The sequence below is a fragment of the Monodon monoceros genome, unplaced genomic scaffold (assembly GCF_005190385.1).
Source record: "Monodon monoceros isolate NGI ecotype Baffin Bay Population unplaced genomic scaffold, NGI_Narwhal_1 Super_Scaffold_18, whole genome shotgun sequence".
In the NCBI taxonomy this organism is placed as follows: domain Eukaryota; kingdom Metazoa; phylum Chordata; class Mammalia; order Artiodactyla; family Monodontidae; genus Monodon; species Monodon monoceros.
Genome location: NW_021703774.1, coordinates 179,684,119 through 179,703,413, shown reverse-complemented (window position 1 = coordinate 179,703,413; position 19,295 = coordinate 179,684,119). Strand labels below are relative to the sequence as shown.

The window sequence follows — 19,295 nt, the reverse complement described above, 5'->3', positions numbered from 1 at the left end:
GCTGGGGAGGGGGCAGCGGGGTCCCGGCTGGGGAGGGGGCAGCGGGGGTCCCGGCTGGGGAGGGGGCAGCGGGGGCCCGGCTGGGGAGGGGGCAGCGGGGGCCCCGGGCTTCCTGCGGCGTTCCTCCTCCCGCAGCCAGAGCCGTGTGCGCGCCACCGCCAGCCGGGCCCAGGAGCGGCAGCAGCGGCTGCGGGGCCCAAGGGGCTCCCCAGAGGAGAAGCGGGGCACCCCTGAGGGCACCTGCTGCGTGGGCCAAGAGGGCTGTGGGGCTGTGCCGGCCCCGCCAGGGGTGCCACCAGCCAGCTGTCAGGTGCTGCCGCCACTGGCCTCCTGCTGCAGCCCAGGGCTCCGGATGCGGAGCTGCCGCCCCAGGCTGTCGCCCGTCCCGTGTGGCTGTGCCCTCGGCCCTGCCCCTCCTCCTGGGAGGAAGGAGCCCGCCCTGGGGTAGGGCAGAGTTTTCACGACCTTTTAAGATCCACGTACACTGACAGATACTTAAATTTTTAGAGGCAAAGCTAAAACTTCTACAATGAGAAAATGGTACCGTGTCCTTTTCCACTTTCCCTTGGTCTCAGCTGCGGGGCGGGTGTGGGCGCGCGTCTGCCGGGCCCCGCCATGCGAGGCGCCCAGTGACCTGGGCGTGGCCTGGAGCGTGGCCTCCCCGCCCCGACTGCTGGCTTGTTCTGCACACACTCTGCTCTGTACGGGACGTTGTAGACTCTTGTAAACTCCCGAACACAGCTCCAATAAACACGCTTGCACTTGCTCCGAGTGGGCTCCCTCTGTGGCCGCGTACCCGGTGTCGCGGGGCCGGAACCCAGAAGATGCCCCCCACCCTCTGCCCGCGGATGGCTTGGCTGGACCGCGCCCAGGGTCAGGGCCACAAGCCCCGAACACACCCCTGTTCTTTCCCTCCCCCTCTCCCGCCCCACTTATCGGGGGCAGACATTGGCCCTGGCAGGGACCCAGGCCAGAGGGTCCCCAGCTGTGGGGCTGCTGCTCCCGGAGTCTCTGCGCACAGAGGACCGCCAGGGCCGCCCCCTCCCTCGAGAAGCTGGGGGGCTGATTGCCCTCCCCACCCGAGCACCTGGCCTGCACAGAAGCCAGCTGAGGTGTCAGAGGCCACCCCAAGGGTGGACTCTCTTGGTACAACAGGCAGGGGCTGGGGGCAGCCCACCCACGGCTTAGCTCAGGGAGGCCTCGGGCCCCGCAGCAGGATCAGCCCTACCGTCCAGGGTCGGAGGCTCTGGGGACGGTGGGCGCCGGGCAAGGCGTCTGAAAGGCTGGGTGTTGGTGGGCGCCAGGCGCTCTGTCTCTTGCTGTGTCCCTCGAAGGCCCCAGGGACTCATGCCAGCCGCTTGCCCAAACTCAGCAAAGGCCTGGGGGATGGGCAGTTGTGCCAGTGCCACTTTCCTCCCAGGATCAGTCAGGCCCCTCGGAACCGGGAAGGCCCTGCTCCTTCCTCTGGTTGGGGGAGCTCAGCCTGGGGGAGCTGTGGCCCAACCCCGGAAGGGAGGGGTCCCCAAGGCACTGCATCTGGGCTACTAGAATCTTGGGGGAAGTGAAGGGGAGGCGGGGGGCAGGGAGGGACACAGCCTGGGGCAATCTGCCAGGGCTCACAAGATATGGGGGGGGGGCGGTCAGCCCTTCTCCAGCCCCGGGTGGGCGCTGCCTCTTGCTCCGTTACCTCCCAGGGGCTGCCCTCAGGGGCTGGGAGGCCCAGACCCTTTCTGTCCCAGCTGAGAAAGGGACAGGGCATCGCAAGAGGGGTACCTGAGGGCAGGGCAGGTGCTCAGAGCCCTGGTGCCCTACTCACTGCGGGGCCACCGCAGGCTCCTCCCGCCTGTCCAGCGACCCTCAGGGGAGCGCCAGGGCCTGACAGGAGGGAGGCTCAGCAAGGCATCATGACACAGGCCGAGCTGGGCTCTGATTGGACCTCTGGAGTCCTCCTGGGTGTCTGGGCAGGGCATGCCCTGCACAGGGAGCCCCAGACCAGCTAGGACAATGCTGCTCCGACACCAGGGATGGGAGGACAGAGGATGGCCTGGGCAGAAGAGGGGCCAGGCCAGGCCTCATAGAGGCGACCACAGGAAGCTGAGCCGTGCATAGGTGCAGGCCGGGGGTGTAGCGAGGGGCTGTGTTGGGGTCAAGGTGGGTGAGCCTTCGCGGAAAGGGGATCACATGGACCACCCACTGGACAGGCCTAGTCTGTGCCCTCTTGACGGCCGTGCCCCCTGCTCCCCCTGGCGGCTGCTCACAGGAAGGCCAGGGCCCTCTCTGCCGACAGAGCAAGTGCTTTGAGGTCCATCCATCCAGGAGTGGGGTGCAGCACATGGGTCACCCAGGGGGGCTGCTGTGGTGCAGGACAGGTTGAGCACCCTCTGAGGTTCAGTGCAGGTCCCAGACCTCTGAGCTCAGGCTCCCGGAAGGGGGTGCAGGGCCCCGGTTTCCCTGGCCCAGCAGGGCAAGTGCGAGGGGGTCTTGGGCAAAGAGGGCAGGGCTCAGGTCCCTGCAGGGGCAGCCCCGACGGCCTTCCTCATCCTGCCCGTCCTCACGTTGCTGGGTGCTCCAGCAGTGAGGGACCTGGGTGCTGGGCAGTGGGGCTTCCTCAGTGCACAGGGCCCGGGGCCACGGTAGCAGGGCCCCCGCGCAGCTCTTTGTTCCTGAGACCAATGGCACACACAGGCGGCCTCGCAGCTCCGTGGCCAGTTCTTCTGCCACGATGTGGCGTCTGAGGCTCAGGTCTGCACCCCGAGGGACGGGTCCAGTGGGGGAGGAGCCCCCGCCATCTCACAGCACCTCCATCACCGGGCCCAGTGAACCCCCCACCCACCTGCTGTCAGGCAGGGCTCTGGGCATGGGCTCAAGGCCGTGGCGACAGAACCCACGTGGTCTGAGGTGCTCCGAGCAGGAGAGGACTGGACCAGCCACCAAGTCCCTGAAAGTCCTCGAGGGCCCTCGAAGCCCGTGGCCTCCTCTCAGCAGCCTGTCTGTCCTTCCCGCGCGTAGCGGGGCCAGGCGGGGCAGGGGCGCAAGCGGAGGCCTTCTCCAGATAGACACGCCGGGGAGTGATGCTGGAGGCCACGTGACAGGGCAGCGGCCATGGCCCACGGGCCAAGGTGGGCCTAAGAGTTCTAGAGATCACCTAGGGAGAGACCCCACTGCTGGGCTCCCTGGGGGAGGCATGGGCAGGGCCCCTGGCGGGGGGGGCTGCCCACCCTCACACCAAACAGCAAAGGCAGATGGAAACAATTCGCCGCGCCCTGACCTCAGCGCCCGTCGGAGGCGTGCGCGCACATATTTATATTTTTATATATATATATATATGTATGTATATACGTATATATATATAAAAGATTCTTTAACAGTTAAATATATTCCACGGGACAAAAGTCGTGTCTCCCCACCACGAACACGTCAGCACTGAAGAAACACCAAGCCCGAGGCCACGAGCGCTGAGCCCACACCTGGGCGCAGCCGGCTCTCTCACAGAAGCACAATGTAAATATTCTGATTTGAACGCGGGTCCCTGTTGCAGTTGAGATACGTTCCTGAGGCGACGGGCAGAGCAGCCCAGCGGCGGTGGCACCTCACTCGGCCGGGACCTCGTACTTGAAGATGACACTGAAGAGCCGGCCACCCAGCCGCTCGGCCAGCCACGAGTTCTTGATGACGGCCAGCTTGAGGCTCTCACAGCGCAGGGCTGCGTGGTAGTTGGTGTGGACGGCGCGGCCCATGCCCTCGATGACCACCAGGTCGGCGCCGCGCTCCCGCACGAGCACGGCCAGCCCCTTGTCCAGGCGGCTTCGGGGAGGAAGGGGGCAGTGAGGAGGGTGCAGGCGGGGGGCCTGGCACCCTGCACTGAGCTGCACCCGGGGCAGATGCCACACCCTGCCTCCAGCCAAGGGCGGCGACTGGCGGGAACGCCGGAGACCCCCGACCCTCGGCCCCCCCCCAACTACGTGGGCCTTGGGTCCAGCCTGATCCCCGGACAGCCAGCCCGGCAGCTGCCCTCCCGGGGCCCGGGGCCCACGGTCTTGGGGACCGCTGGCAGCTGTGCTCCCGTTGCTACAAGGAAGCCGGTTCTGAAAACTGGGCCTTAATGATACTTTTGTAGTTTGAACTTTAAAGAATCTGAGTCCTTTCTATAGCTTTTTATTGTCCTTCCTTGTTGGTTAATAGTGGACCTGGAAGGGGATTAAATCAACACTGGAGAATCAGCATTGGAACAGACTGAGAGGCTAACGGTCCCAGAGCCCAGATGTGCCCTCCTTTACACGGGCTGCTCCAGGTTCTAGAAGCCCCAGGGTGGAAAGCACTATGGTGAAGAACTGATTATCCAAGGATAATTATCCAAGGTGGGGACACGCCCCCCTTGCTTCCTCCTCCCAGGGTCCCGAGGGAAGAGGTGCCTGGACCCTGCCCGGGGCTGCGGCTGGCACAGCTGACTTCCGCAGGGGACCAGGGGGACCCGGGGGCAGAGGGGCCACATACCTGAGGTCGAGACACGGGGAGCTGGAGCCAGTCTGCATGAGCAGCAGCCTCCCTTCTCTGAGCGCCGAGCTGCCGAGCACAGGGGTCGTCACCCGTGAGGCGGCGCCCCAGGAAGCTGCCCTGCCGCACCCCCGCCTCGCCATGCCAGGCCCCAGCCTCCTGCCCAGCTTACCGGATGACGGGGTCCATGGCCGCGATGCGCTCGGCCACGATGAGGGACTCGCTGTAGGTCACGTCGTTCAAGGCGGGTCCCGAGTTGCACGCCAAGATGACCTGCGGCAGGATGCCCGGGCTCTTTAGGGACCTTGGCCGCCGGCAGTACTGAGCCAGCCTGGGCTCGCCCGCCTGCCCGCCCGCCACCCACCCACCCACCTGGGGCTGCCGGCGGAGGAGCACGGCCTCTGGCGACCTCTCACGGCTGGGCCGGCTCTTGGGGCAGGATGGAGATGGCCCCAGGGCCCCGCGGTCAGGCTGACCTAAGCCCCAGGACGTGACCGGCCAGGTCTCCCCCTGTGCTCCTGCTGTGCCACTGCCTACCCGGCACCTACCTGCACACGGAGGGGCCCAGGGCGATGCCAACCCCACCGAGCACAGGAGCTGGGCAAGGGACCCGCCATGCGGCCCTCCACACTCACCTCCGTCCCTCTAGAGAGAAGCTCCCTGACAAAGGGGAAGACTCCCAAAATGACGTCTACTCCACTGTTATCTGCGAAAATTAAGGCACATTTGTGAGGGGGCCCCTGTAAGACAAAACCAGGACGTTCAGTTGGGAACAGGCGCGTCCAAGCGTTCCAGACACCTCCACACTCCACTCCCCACGGCCGGGCGAGGGCTGCTGGGTCCTGCAGGCACTGGGGGCACAGGGGCAGCCCCGGCCTCTTCCAGAACTGCTAGCCCGAAGGACCTCTGACCTGAGGCCAGTGATCTCATCGCTGTCCTGCCGAAGTCAGGCTTGGAGCAGGGATGCCAGCTCATGCTTGTAGCTCGGGGCGGGGGGCTGAGGGGGACACTCCGGGGGGCCCTCGGTGCACCGCGCGGGCCCGCGCCACCTCCCCACCCGTGAACCCTGCCCGGGCCCCTAGGGCACAGGACAGAGGCGGGGACAGCCCCATGTACCTTCAGTCTCTGAAGCCACTTGCTGTAGGAGTCCACGAGCCAGGGCCGCTCTGCGGGACACAGGGACGCGGTCACCCGCCCGCCGGCCTCTCCGGGGAGCCGGTCCTCGCCTCCCCCCGGCTCAGCGGGCACGCGTGGCCGCCTCGCTGCTTCCCCCCACCGGCCCGAGTCCTGGCACTGGAGGAGAGCCCTGGGCGCCCCTACCTTGCAGCTTCCTCTTTGCCTCCTCAAACCCAAACTGGGGGTCAGATTCAAGGACGCTGCACAGGGGAGGAGAAGACAAAGTCACCAAGGCCCCGGACCTTGGCCTCCGTCGCTCCCGTGGGCCACGAAGTCCCTCCCGAGCTGGACGAGCGTGCTGTCACCCGTCACTGCTGCCGCGTCGGCTCGAGGACAGGGGAGGTGGCACGGGGAAGCCTCCGTGCCTGCAGCCACAGGCCAGGCCCCTGGGGAGCACTGGCCACCAGCCTCACCCCAACGTGCCGCCCAAGGGGCAGCCAGTGCTGAGGGCAGGGAGGGGGCGATGGCTGTCCCGGGTGCCCGGGTCCGAAAGCGCACGTTGGGTGACCCAGCAAGTCCCCTGCACGGGAGCCCCGGGGAAGGCACCAGACGACGGGCCCCGGGACAGGACCCTTGGGGGGACGGGGAGACGCGTGCCCACCGCTGAACTTCACGAGGCACCTATTCACTCCGAACACCCAACAGCGTCTAAGCCCACCCCACACAGTCACTGTGACGCGCAGTTTCACACTGACAACACCCACACCTGCAGCCCTCCACGCGCCTGCTCTTGTGTGCGGGCAGGGAGGCTGGGTCCCAGCACCTGTCCCATCCGTTCCCGAGGCCACACGTGTCCAGCAAGCCCCGAGCAGTACCCCATCCCCCGAGAACCCCCGGTGCCCCCTCTGCCACCTCCTCGAGGGCCAAGCTGGGCCGGCCGAGGCTGGGACTGCCGGAGCCACGTGTGGCCCAGGCGTCAGTTCGGGCCCAGGGGCTGTGGCTCTAAGGCCGAGCTGGAAGGAGGAGGGGAGGGGATGGGCCTGCGGGGGCTGTGAGGACAGCGGGCACCTACTCAGAGACGGCTTTCGCTCCCCAGTCGAAGACGTTGCCGGCCAGGAGCCCTTTCACCAGTGCCAGCTGCCTCTCCTCCCAGCCCAGGGCGTCCAGAGAGTGGATCACCCTCTGGAAACACTTTAATGCCACGCCGTTGTCCTTCTGCTTCACCTGCGGGGAGACGCGAATGAAGACGTGGTCTGGCCTTCCCCAGTCCCCCAGCAGAGCAGGGAGAGGAGAGCACCGCGCCGGGAGAGCACCAACAGCGAGCCTGTTCTAGGGGACAGAAGACTCCCATGTGACGTCACTGCGGGAGGCTAGACAAACCCAGATCGCGTCAGGTTAAAAGCAGCGCTGACTCGGAGCAGCGCGGGCCGAGTGCAAGCATGGGGGGCACGCTGGTATCGGTGCAGGTTTGAAGTGTGCACTGAGGACGGAGGCTCAGGTGTGACTGTGCCGTGGCCGAGCACGGAGGACCCACACCCCACGGGTGCCCGCTGCCCTGACCGTGAGATCCTCAGCACCCAGACCCACTGTCCCCAGATGCTCCTGTGCGAGGGCAGGGAGGAGGTGGCAGGGAGCTGAGGTGGGCTGGCTCTGGACCCCGCCCACGGCTCCAGGGCACGCGGCTTCCTGGTCAAAGAGCCCAGGGAGGCACCTCCAGGCCACCAGCCAGGCCCTGGATGGCTCGTGGCCAGGACGGACATCCTCAGGCACCAACTCTTGAGTTTCCAGGCTGAGTTCAGGAGGCCAGGAAGAGGCGAGGGGGCCTCAGTGCCACATGCCCGCCACCCTCACCGGCTGCTGGTTAGAACCCCCAGGACGGGCTGCTGATGAGGTCACAGTGGTGCCGGCATCGGTCCACAGCCGGTGCTGCCGACCGAGGGGCTGCGGCCCAGAGCTCCTGGGAGATGGACCCTCACCAGGGCGGCTCCAGGATGCAGCCTGTCGCCAGTGCCGGGGGTCAGGGCTGCCAGCACACCCGCTTGCTGGACAGGACAGGACTGACGCCCCGTTCCCCACGGCCCCCTGCAAGCATGTGCCCACCCACGAGAAGGGGGCGCTCACCTTGGAGTAGGGGTCCGGGAAGTTGAACTCGTTCAAACAGTGCTCCCTCGTGTCCAGGAGGCTGCGCACGGTCAGGGTCCCATAAGCGCTGAAGACAGAGCCGGGTGGAGGGCGGCTGAGTGGGCTAGACGGCTGACTGCACCGCCCATCACACTCTCCCCACCCAGGGGCGTCCTCGTGGCGTCCAGGCGCCAAAAGGAGAAGCCCAGGAGGCCAGCGGGGTGCTGAGCGCCCCCGAGTGTGTGCCAGGGGAGGGGCACAGAGCTTCCTGGAAAACTTCGAGGGACTCGGCCCTCGGGTGCAAGTGCGCGTCCCCGTAGAGGCCGCTCTCGGGGCTCTGGCCAGGGCGAGCGGGTGGGCCACTCACAAGGGCTGGTGCCGCAGGGTCTGCAGCTTGTTCCAGTACTTCTGGCGGAACTTTTCGGCCCTCTCGGCTGCATCCACGGAGCCTGGCTGGCTTGCCACGGCGCGTTTCACGACCTACCGAGGACGGGGCAGCCAGCAGTGCTCAGGGCAGCCCCCAGCCCGTGGGTGGCAGGCACTGGTGGCAGCCACTGGGGGCTTCCCTTGCCAGGTGGGAACGGGGCTGCCGCCAGCCCTGACCCAAACCTCATATCCGTGTCCTCCGATACCAGCCCCAGGGCCCACTGGACACCGGCTCCTGCTCTGCTGAGGGGACTGGTGGTTCTGGAGCATCCTCCAAGTCTGTGGGACCCCTCGCTCTGAAGACAGACCCCGTGGGCCTCTCTGAGGGGCGTCGTGGAGGAATGGGTGTTCCCAGGAGGCTCCCATGGCCTTAACCCCCCTGAGCCTGGAGCCGGAGGCCAGCCACTGCTGCCCCTGAGCCCTGTGCGAACCGCTTGCTTTTTAAAGAAACACGGTAGCCGGGAAAGCCACTTGCGAGCCGATGAGAACGCACCTCACTGACACCACGTCCCAACAAACTACTCAGTCAGGTTCCCACCTGGGAACTATGAATTACACCTCAAATAAAAGGTTCCTGGAAACCCCTGTTCTCCTCCATCCCGCCTCTCACTGCCCCTTGGGAACCTGAAACAGTCAGAGGTAGCCAGGACCTCAAAGGCCCACAGCCCAATTCCTGGACGCACGGGTGTCTTCTTCCTGGGGGTGTCCAGCCTCGCCCCCAGCCCTCATCCCAACCTCACCCCCGCCCCAGGCCCTCACCCCATCCAGGGCCTCCTCAAAGCAGGTGAGCCAGTACTTTCTGGCCAGCGCGTCGTCTGTGAGGTCGACCGTGTCAGGCACGTAGGAGGACGGGTCCAGAAGGAGAGGCAGGTTAACGAGCGGCCTCTCTAGACGGTCCATTTCTAGCAAGTCGAACTGGAAGGACGAGAAGCAGGCGGGCACGTCAGCCGTGTCCTTTCTGAAAGACCAAAACCCCCTTCTACAGGTCTTGGAACCGGCTTCCCTGCACGAAGGGAAGCTGCCGTGTACGGCTAATGGAGAGCCCGGTTCCTCCCCGGCCCTGGGCCCTGCCTGCCTCTCACGGCCTCTCTCAGCCCGGGTGAGCCCTCCACTTGTCCGGGACCCTGAGCCCGACGCCCCGACCCTGGGTCCGCTCACGCCCCCGTCTTCCTGCTGCGCCCCGTGCTCTCTGCTCCGCGCTCTGAACCATGCACACCGACCGCCCTTCTGGTCCAACTGCCCTGCCCGCCGGGCTCTGTCCTGCGGCTCCTGCCCGGGGTCGGTTCCCAGGCGGGGACACACCGCCCCGTCCCCCCACGCCCCGCGTCCAGACCCACTGCCCCTGCCACACTCAGCAAGGCCGGGACGCTTGATGCCCACGCCAGGGTCTTTCAAACGAAGGGTCCTGTGCGCCTGGCCCCGTTCTCGGATGAGAACTGTGTCAGGCAGCTGCTCCAGGGACGTGACAAGCGAGTGAGCTCAGGGCTCGTCCTCCAGGCACCGATCCTGCCCCCCACCCTCCAGGGAGCTGCCCACCTGGGGCTTGGCCCTGTGTTGCTGACTGGCCCACTAGCAGGGTGAGGCGGCAGGTGTGCTCGGACCAGGGATGGTCTGGATGAGAAGATCCACCCCATGAGGGAGAGATGGGCTTTGGGGACGCGCCACGTGAGCGCACGTTTAGCAGGGAAGGAGCCAGTGTGTCTCCACGGGGGTCAAAGGCGGCAATGGCTGCCCCCTGCCCGGCTGGCCGGCAGGGGCCGCCCTGTCCTCCGATGAGTGGGAGCTCACATCTGAGCTCGGCCTGGCCCCCTGCCCCTGGGGATCCCCACGCCCACTCGCAGGGACACCCCAGCACGACAGGCGCGTGGGGTGCCCAAGCTGCACGTCAGCGCTGGCTGAAAGGTTTCTGGCCCGCCCACCGTGTGGCCGGCATCCACGTCGCCCTTCGACAAGTCAGAGACGTTAACGCCTTTCTCTGCACACCCGTCACGGCGGGCCTGGGCCTTGCCAACCCTGCCCCTGGTGCCTGCCTTTGGGAAGGGCCCAGCTACCCCCGCACAGCTGGCTGCAAAGGATGCGGTGCGGAGCTGTGGGAACTGGGGGTGCCACACGCGGGGGGGGGACTCTCCCCAGGAAGTGAGAGGCGGCTGAGGCACATTCTTGCCATGTTTACACTGATTTACAAGAGAATCTGCATCTACAACCGAAAAGCAACTTTCCCTCCAAACTGGCCTCGGCCTGTCCTCCAGGCAGGCGTGCAATTCTGACAAACCACTCCCTGGGTTATCAGGGACGTGATGTCAATGAGACGGTAACGGGCTTCCCTGGTGGTGCAGTGGTTAAGAGTCCGCCTGCCGATGCAGGGGACACGGGTTCGTGCCCCGGTCCGGGAGGATCCCATGTGCCGCGGAGCGGCTGGGCCCGTGAGCCATGGCCGCTGGGCCTGCGTGTCAGGAGCCTGTGCTCCGCAACGGGAGAGGCCACAACAGTGAGAGGCCTGCATACAGCCAAAAAAAAAAAAAAAAAGATGGCAACAGCTCGTCCAACGATGATCTGGGCCAGGACGGGGCCACGGCAGTACCATCCCGTCCCAGCTGGGAGACCCTCTCCACACCGGCTCGGCTGGCGGGGGAAGCCCCCATCCAGACATGGTGGGCCTCACCCCAAGGGGCGACTGAGGAAAAGGTGGAATCGCCTGAGGAAATTTGCAGACTCTGCAGGCTCGGTACCGCCTTGAAACCATCACGCAGAGAACGTGTTCTAAGAGAAGGGGCCCAGGCTGGTGCCCGTGACCCACAGTTTTACCCCGATTCTGCTGTGAACGGTCCCAGAGCCCTAGGAAAGACCCCCTGTGGTCCCGAAACTTTATATTCTCCCTGCAAACCCGGCAGGGACCGCGTGGCCCCGAGGGCTCCGGCTGAACACCCGAAGAATGTGAGACACTACGGGAGAAATGAGAACAGCCAGCTGCAGGCTGCAAACGTCTCTCTTCGGCCCCAGAGTCTGTGGTTCATGACCGGCCTGCACCAGGAGGAGGCGCCTTCGAGCCCGGCCACGGCGGCACGGAGGCTCTCCTCGGGGACCACCAGGAGGCCGCAGCGGAGGCGGCGCACGTGGGACTCAGGGCCACCCGCGCCCGTACTCACGGTGCCACTCCTCGGCCGCTGCGTTGGGCAGAGCTCGGGCGAGGAGCTCATGAGCCCGGAGCTGCCGGCGTAGTTCTCTTCCCAGCTGTACTGGTTTGGGTCTGCGGGACAAGAGACCCGGCGTCAACCGAGGGGTGAGCGGCTCGGCAAAGCTTGGGCGGCTGGACTGCCTCTGGGAGGACCGGCTGCCGAAGGCCTCCCTGGCGCCGGGTGAGCCGGGGGCGTTGTTCTGTTGGGTTATTTCTTACTGGCACACAGACCTCTCAAGCTGAGCGGTAGCTTCCGAAAGGTACCCGTGGCTTATCTCAAGTAAGAAGCTGGACTTAGGGACGCAGTGAAGGTCTGCCTGGGCTGCTCTGACTGGCGCTGACCCCCAAGCAGTCTGCCCTGTGCTTCCTCGTGCAGAATCACGCCTGCGATTCCTTCACGTGTCCTTCAAAGAGGACAGACCGGATGCGCATCTGAAGCGACAGCTGGTCAGACGGTCGGGAGGAGCCGGCAGGTTGAGGCCTTCGGAGGCGAGGCCGTGTGCGCAGCCCCTGCACGGAGCCCCGTCACTCAAGGACCCATGGGTTGATTACGTGGCACCCATGCGAGTCGGTTTCCACCGGCCCCTCAGGAGAATCACAGCAAAGGCTCCTGCCACTGCTGGGGAGGGCCCACGAAGACACCATGTCCACCCACAGCCCTCGATCGTCACTTAACACGAGCAGCCATTCCAGTCACTCCCCAAGGCCTCCCCGCCTCCCGATGCCGCTGCCCAACATAGGCCACGCCGTACTCACTGTCCTGCTCGGCTCCTTTAAGAAACGCTCCTATGGCGCCCAGGTAGCCTTCGTGCCTCAAGAACAGCGCCTGGACCTCCCCCTGCCACGGAGACGCCCCTGAAGCGCCACTCAGCCCAAGGCTGCAAGTCCACCCGACACAGGTGGCCTCCCTCCCAACTCGGCGCTTGTCCACGGGGCTGTACGCACATGCGGAATTCAAGGGCCCACCGTTTAGAGCAGCGGTCCCCGGCCTTCTTGGCACCAGGGACCGGTTTCACGGAAGACCACTTTTCCATGGATGGGGGTGGCGTGGGGGGGGCAGGGGGCAACTTCTTCCACAAAACGGACACCCACCCAGTTCCCCACGCTTGCTGGGGGCCACACACCCCCACGCCGTGACTGACACCTAGAAGCTCACCTGGAGCTCGCAGACAGTGGGAGGCGGTCTCTAGACCCCACCCCCGGCAACGCGCCAAACTCAGGGATGGCCACGGCGCCCCAAGTGCAGGATGCCCGGAGCTAGTGGGTGGGAAGGGGCTGCGGGCAGGGGCTTGGGGGTGCTCAGCTGGGTCCCGCCTTGCTCCCGTCCCCTCTCAGGCCTGCGAGTTTGGAGACATGGGGGCCCGGGCCAGGGGCGGGCAGAGCAGAGGAAGGACGCGGCGGCCCATTACCTTGGAGAAGAAGTTGATGCTGTAGGTGATGGTGCGCATGGTGACGGGGTGGCCGCGGATGAAAAAGCCGCCGAAGTACACCCGGTCCAAGCAGTGGAGCCTGGCGTACAGGCAGGCGAGCTGCCCGATGTCGTTGCTGATCATGTGCAGCAGGCTCTTGGCCATGTCCTCCTTGGAGAACTCTGGGGGGCAGAAGCAGCACGCTGGGCAAGCGGCCAGGTGGGCGCCACGCGCCTCCGAGAGCGAGAGCAGGCGAGAGGCCGGTACCTGTGTCCGCGGTGGCCGACTTCCCAAAGCTGCTCGCGATGAGGTTGCCGCTCAGCCCCAGGGTCTGGTGGGCCCCTCCGTAGATGTCCTGCACCAGCATGTCCACGTTCGTGTGCTGGCCTCTGGAAGCCAGATGCAGCAGCTCGTCAAACTTCTGTGGGGACAGAGCAGACGGGAGCACCTGAGGAGCCGCAAGCTGGGAGAACCCCACGGCCCTGGACGAGCCCACGGAAGGAGGCCAGCCGCCGTGCTGGGTAGGGAAAGCCCTCTCCTGTCATGGCCCAGAGGTGGGGGGAGACGGGCAGCCTCTGTGGACCACCCAGCTGGGCGACACTCTGGCCACCTGGACGCCCATCCTTCAGAGACTCGGGACGCAGGACGAGGTACAGGGAAGAGCCACTTTCACAACAACCCCAGCCAAGCACAAGCCTCCGACCCCACAGCCGCCAACCCTTTCCTGTGGGGACCAGGAAACAGGCTGTTCCGTGGAGCCAGGAGCATCCTCCTAGAGCTGCCCAAATACCTTAGTTTTGGTGAGCAGAGCCCCAAGCCCCCAGAAGGTGCCACCCCCGATGGAGCTGCCGCCGATCCACTCGAACCTGTCCTCTGTCTCCACCTGGAGCGAAACGAGGGCAGGTGCATTAGCAAGGGGGCCCCCAGCCACTGCCCAGCAGGTCCCGGGGACGCGGCGGCTCAGGGGTATCCCCCGCCCTGGGTGGCGGCGCCCTTGAAGGCCGAGTCTGGGTGGGCTCAGCAGGTGCTCGTGCTGGAAGTAGGGGACCAACCTCCCCACAGACCGCCCGCGCCAGGCACTCCGCGTGCGGCCTCGCGCCGTGAGCGCCAGAGGCAGGCCTGGGTCTGTGTCCGCCTCCCTTTGCCCGCGTGCCCGTGCCCGGCATGGCTCCGACATGCAGCCAGTGCTCAACAAAGCTCTGCAGAGCCCGTCCTCTCCCACGAGCCAGGCCCCACCTTCACGATAGAGACCCCAGAGCCAATGCTGACTAGGAGGTACGGGAAAACGCTGGGGTGGTTGGTCTGAAACCGGAACTCGGGGTTGGAGCCCTTCTGGTACACGAAGGCCTCGTGCGGGATGTTCTTCAGCACGAAGTTGCAGCCCTTGATCAGGCAGGTCATCACGTCCTCCTTGTCAACCCTGCCAGGGAGCAGCCCAGCCACTGGCACCGGCACGGGCCACGGCACGAATGGCCCCTGCCTCCCCGCCCCCCTGGCAGGGCTGTGGCCCCGGGACCCTCCGTCCAGCGGGAGTGGGCCCGACTCGGTCTCGGGGCTCCGTTCCTTTCCTTTCAGCCCTCGCCTCTCCCACCCACCATCTTCAGTCCCCCGAGCCTTCCTGAGTTTCAGCCACCTGAATTCCACTGCAGCCGGCCCAGAGCTTGGCCTCAGACCCGCGGCCACCCACCAGCCACCCGGAGCCTCACTGGGTCCTGAGGTCTTAGGAACCCCTAGAGCCGGGCGAACGGGCTGGTGCAGGAGAGGGGCCACTGCGGCCGCCACGTCAGGGCCCGACCCCGTGAGCGGAGGCCAACCGGCCCCCACGCTCCCCTCCCCGCCCCGAGGTCCCCACTCACTTCAGCTGCAGCTTCTCTTCGATGAGGTCTTTGAACTTGTACGCCCCGCCCCCGGTCGCCTGGATGACCTTGGTCTCGGTGTTGACCAGATGGTCTTTGATGAAGTCCAGGCAGGCTTCTATGTAGGTGTTCTCGAACTTGACAAAGTGCAGCCTGGCGGTAACCTCCTCCTGGACGGAGATCTCATAGGGCGGCTCGTGGTCCTGCTCTGTGTCCTGGGGGTGAGGGTGGGGAACCCGCGTGTGTGCACTGCCTCGGGGAGGGGACGACGCTGACACACAGCCCCTGGGCACCCTCAGCAGCGCCGACGATTTCTGCCTACCCTGAAGTCCGTGGGAGTCTTGATGGCGACGCAGGTGGGAGACTCGGGGGGGAGGCACGAGCAGGCGGGAGGCGGGGGTGCTCTTGCCAGGGCTGGGACGGAAGGGGAACTAAGCTGGGAGCATGGAGGGAGGGGCATCGGCACTAGAAGCTTCCAGGGCCTGCCCGGGGTCCTCCCAGGAGGCTCACCTTGTCTGAGTGGTCGAAGGAGCGCACTCTGGCAACTTTGTGCTGTACGGTGGAGTAGTATGCCAGCTTGGTCAGCGACCCGCCTACAGGGGACACACAGATGCAGCGGATTCAGAAGTGGCTGGAAGGGACCTGAGGCTGCCCTTCCACAGGCCCTCCTCTGCCAGACCTGGGTCCTGCCCACAAGGAGTTTGGTGCTACTTGAACGTGAAAACCCTGCAGGGCACCAAACAGAGGAAGGGAATGAACTGTGAGGCCTAAACACGCTCTGCCTTCCTTGAAAAGCTCTGGTCCTCTCAGGGCCCAGACTGAAACGGAGACCGTCTGTTTCTCCACCAGCACTGAGTCCTTGACGAGCAAGGGACCTGCTGTTTCTGGGTGACTCGGCGATCCTCAGTGGTTTAGGAAAATCCTGTTTCAGACTCGGATGTTGAGGATGAACCAAAGGAAAAAGCTGACAAATCCACTGTTTTCATTGAAAAGCATACAACTGACGGTCCGTGGAAGGAGGTGGAGAAGGCAATGCAGGCGGGGGAGGGGCTGTTTTCACCAGGAATGTGCAAGGAAGGGGCCTGAGAGCAGCAGCTGAGGCCCAGACTCACCAGGGAGGCCCTGCAGAGGGCGGCGGGGACTTGTTAATGCCCCTGGAAAGCCTGGATGCCCCTGGCCTGTGACCAGGGACAGAATATCAGGAAGCAGATAAGGCCTTTGGGCAAGTTAAAAAGATCCCCAGAGCAGTCCTCCTGGAGGAGGAGTTCTGGCGAGCCCCACTCCTGAGTCAGAGAGGAGGCATCGGAGGCTATAGGTGATTCACGGCTGTGAAAGCCACGAACGGCAGAGCAGAGAGAGGCAGAAGGCTCAGCTCTGCAAAGTGACCTTGGAACCAACTGTGTTTCCTAGGAGGCCCGACAAAAATAAGGGGGAAACCCCTTGTCTTGAGAAGACCGCTAAAATTATTAACAACTGTTGTTTTGTGACAAAACACTAAGGAAGTATTCCACAAACACTCAAGTCAGAAACACAGATTTGGAAACACAGTATCCAAAGGCCAAAGCTCTTCCAGGTAAGAAAAATCAAAGCCCAGCTTCCGAGACCAATCACACCTGTCCCATCGGAGCCGCCTGTCTGGCAGTGTGGACAGGGCCTCCCGGGACGTCCTGCGACCTGGCCTCGTTGGGCCACGTTTGGTCACTGAACACCGTCGTCCTGGGCTTGCTCTCATCCCCAGACCGTCAGCTTAAGACACAGAACTTGGCCTTAAGCCTCCTTATCCCTCCTCCCTGCCCCCAATCCCGGCCTGGCACGGAGCATCTTCCACTGAAATGTTTGTTGCCCGATTCACCTCTGTGAATAAATCGTTTCCTAAAAAGACAGGCAACACAAAGGGATGAAGATATCTTTTGAGAAGCTCATCAAAAGTTACCCAGATCACAGAAATCCAATTCCAGACAGTGTGCTTTTCAAGTCAGCTATAAATCACAACCAAAACACACAGTGTTGGGGTTTGCGGGGTGGGGGGTGGGGGCCGTGGGGAGTGAGCTGGGTTCTGTGCACCGCACACCATGCACCCCGAGTGGGGCGAAGCCCGGCACTGCCCAGACTTGTCTCCCACCCGAGCCAGGAGACAGCGGATGGGGCACGGGGCTGCGAGCAGAGCAGTGCGGTCAGTCTGAGCCAGGGTGAGTTCACAGAGCAGCACAGGGGGCGCCTGCGGGAGCCCACCTGCTCTCTGGGTCCCTTGCGATTAGAGTGAATGCCAACTCGGGCCGGGGCCGCACACGTCACACCTGACGAGGGCAGTGACCAGGCGGCCAGCACAGTCCCGCGCTCTCTGGTGGATGCCATGGGCTCTCCAGGCTACCCCACCCCATGCTCCACCCTGGGGCCCACAGCATCCCCGACTGATGGGAGGGACCTGAGCCAAGACCCGCCAGTTCATCCAGAACCCCGGGGCCTGGTGCGGGGCTGTCCTTCCACTCCAGGCACCTCCATGCACATCCCTGCCCTGTGGCCCCTTCTGCTTCACCCAAGGGACCCTCCCTCCCTCTGCCCAGCAGAAACCTGGAGTCAAGTCAGCTTCAAGTATGTGTTGACCCAAAGCGTCCCTGAGGCTTTTGAAGCAGGGACTCCACCAGCGGAGAGGGGAGCCCCGTCAGAGCTGGACTGAGAGGCTTGGGGAGGGGAGAGGAAACCGGAAACCTGCTTGTGAACCACTGACAGCACTCTGGCTTTGCGGATTCCTGGGTGGAGGACCCCTGCCCTGAGCCGTGACCTCCCATCAGCTACACTAACAAAAGTCTGTCCTTGTGAACTCCCTGGCGGTCCAGTGGTTAGGACTGTGCGCTCTCACTGCTGAGGGCCCAGGTTCAATCCCTGGTCGGAGAACGAAGACCCCACAAACCTCGCAGGGTGGCCAAACCCCGCCCCCCCCAAAAAACCCCCCACAAATGTCTGTCCTTAGTAACAATGAACGTGTCTTTTAAAGAACCAAACAGAGGACCCAGAGCCGGAGGGAAATTTCAGAGAGGAAATAAACATGGACACTGAAAATATGCCTTTGAGTGCCCTTCTGCTAAGGAACCCTGACCGGGCTCGGCCCTGGAGGACAGGCAGGCACTCCCCCTTCCGCGCCACAAGCTAGGGCCACGCAGAACGACCCAGGTAAGCCCTGTGGCCAGCCAATTTTCGGGGGCGCTTCAGAAACGTTAGGTGCCGACCCGTTGGAGCAGAGCCCCCAGGGTCAGGGCAGCAGCATCAAGTGCGGAAGCTCCGAGCACACGGCCACTGGACTGCCATCACATCCGGAGCGCACAGGGCTCCGAGGACAGCGGCAGGGCCCCGAGGGGCTGACTTGAGCCCCCAGGCGGTTCCTCGCGCTCACCGTCTCTGGCCCAACGTCCAGCCGGGCACCGTTGTGGCGGGTCCCCTTCGGGGGGCCGACCTCAGGCTCGCAGTTGCCCTCGCCCACCCTCTGCCTGGCTCCGCCTGGCCTCCGGCTTTGCAGGTGGGGGCTCAGGACGCTCCCCACTTCCCTGGACGCCGCCCCCCCCCAAGGACAGGGGAGCGAGGCGGGCCAGGCGCGCGGGGGTCCCGGGCCGGAGGTCATGCACCGGCCCCGGACCGCCCGGGTATCCGCGCCTCAGCGTCCACATCTGAGAAAGCGGTCGGCGGGAGGCGTCAACGCGTCCGAGAGGGAAGGAGGGCCCTGCGGGGGGCGGGGCTCGGGGGTGCTTCCGACCTGAGGTCTGCGCCCAGGTCCTCCAAAGCCCCGGCCCCAGACACCCGGCCCCCGATCTCCGGCAGGCGGGGAGCTGCGCCGCCCGGCGGCCGACCCCCACCCCCGCTCCCGAGGCGGGATGCCAGAGGGGCAGCCAGGCCGCCTCTCCCGCGGGACTACGAGCCCCTGCATGCCCCGCTCCGGCCGCGCGGCGCCTGCCGGGAGCTGTAGTCCGGCTGCCGCAGCGAGCGGGCGCCGCCGGCTGCCCGCGGACTACAAGGCCCGACAGGCCGTGCGCGCCGACAGCCCGCGCCCCGCCTTTCGTCCTTGCCACCGCCCCGGCCCGCCGGCCTCGCTGCCCGCGCCCGCGCCCGCCCCCGCCGCCCCGCTCCCCGCGCCCGCCCGCGGCGACCTATGTCTATGGCGAAGCGCTTGGCGTTCTCCAGGTTGCGGAAGATCTCGTCGGGGGGCAGTGTGATGCTCTTGTCCAGGCTGTCCCCGCTGCTCCCGCTGCCGCTCCCTCCACACTCCGCCATTTTGAATGTGCTCGGCCAGCCTCATCAGCCATGGAGATATATGCGCATATATTTGACTGCTAAACGCCTCCCGCGCATAGATTATGCTAATGAGCGTTCGGGCCGGCCCTCGCCCCTCCCGCCGCCGCGGCGGTGGCGGCTGGAGGGCCGACGCAGGCAGGCGGGCGCGGGTCCCCCAGACCGGACCGCGAGGCAGCTCAACACAAAACCTCTGGGCTGTCGTCGTCTTTGTTGTTCCTTCACTGAGTTGGCCGGATGCTGACCTCAAATGATATGAGCTAGTGCAGAGGGGGCACCTGGGGTTTGGAGACCACCAGGGTAATCGGTTTCTTTAGTGACTGCGGTTGTGAGCCTGGCACCTGCACGTGAAGACGCTTGGGACCCACCAGCTTGGTTCCCTAGGAGTGCAGGACCGTGGGTGTTAAAAACCCTATG

The 19,295-nt window shown here is 65.1% G+C and overlaps 2 protein-coding genes across 5 annotated transcripts in view; one reads left to right on the top strand and one right to left on the bottom strand.

Annotated features, from left to right (window-relative positions):
- PLCH2 (phospholipase C eta 2) overlaps positions 1-2,637 on the top strand; it is a 27,312-nt gene extending 24,675 nt beyond the window's left edge. The window contains 3 exon segments of the mRNA XM_029227069.1: positions 70-275; positions 278-444; positions 2,464-2,637. Coding sequence (XP_029082902.1) covers positions 70-275; positions 278-444; positions 2,464-2,637 — 547 coding nt within the window.
- A 334-nt stretch (positions 2,638-2,971) lies between these two features.
- PANK4 (pantothenate kinase 4) lies at positions 2,972-18,902 on the bottom strand. 4 transcript variants are annotated; one of them, XM_029229638.1, is made up of 19 exons: positions 18,737-18,885; positions 14,920-15,190; positions 14,598-14,812; positions 13,978-14,161; positions 13,532-13,624; positions 13,009-13,162; positions 12,742-12,923; positions 12,089-12,170; positions 11,304-11,404; positions 8,917-9,072; positions 8,099-8,211; positions 7,732-7,819; positions 6,683-6,834; positions 5,815-5,870; positions 5,611-5,660; positions 5,130-5,234; positions 4,667-4,767; positions 4,495-4,563; positions 2,972-3,804 (listed from the first exon to the last, which is right to left on the bottom strand). In XM_029229638.1, exons 1-19 carry the CDS (start codon positions 18,883-18,885, stop codon positions 3,591-3,593), a joined length of 2,535 nt encoding a protein of 844 aa, XP_029085471.1. In that variant the 3' UTR covers positions 2,972-3,590. The 4 variants fall into 4 exon arrangements, 3 of the variants coding, with proteins under 3 accessions (XP_029085471.1, XP_029085473.1, XP_029085472.1); XM_029229639.1 differs by having other exon boundaries at positions 3,244-3,804; positions 15,108-15,190; positions 18,737-18,902; XM_029229640.1 differs by lacking the exon at positions 18,737-18,885 and having other exon boundaries at positions 14,598-15,011; positions 15,108-17,516.
- Between the last annotated feature and the right edge of the window lie 393 nt (positions 18,903-19,295).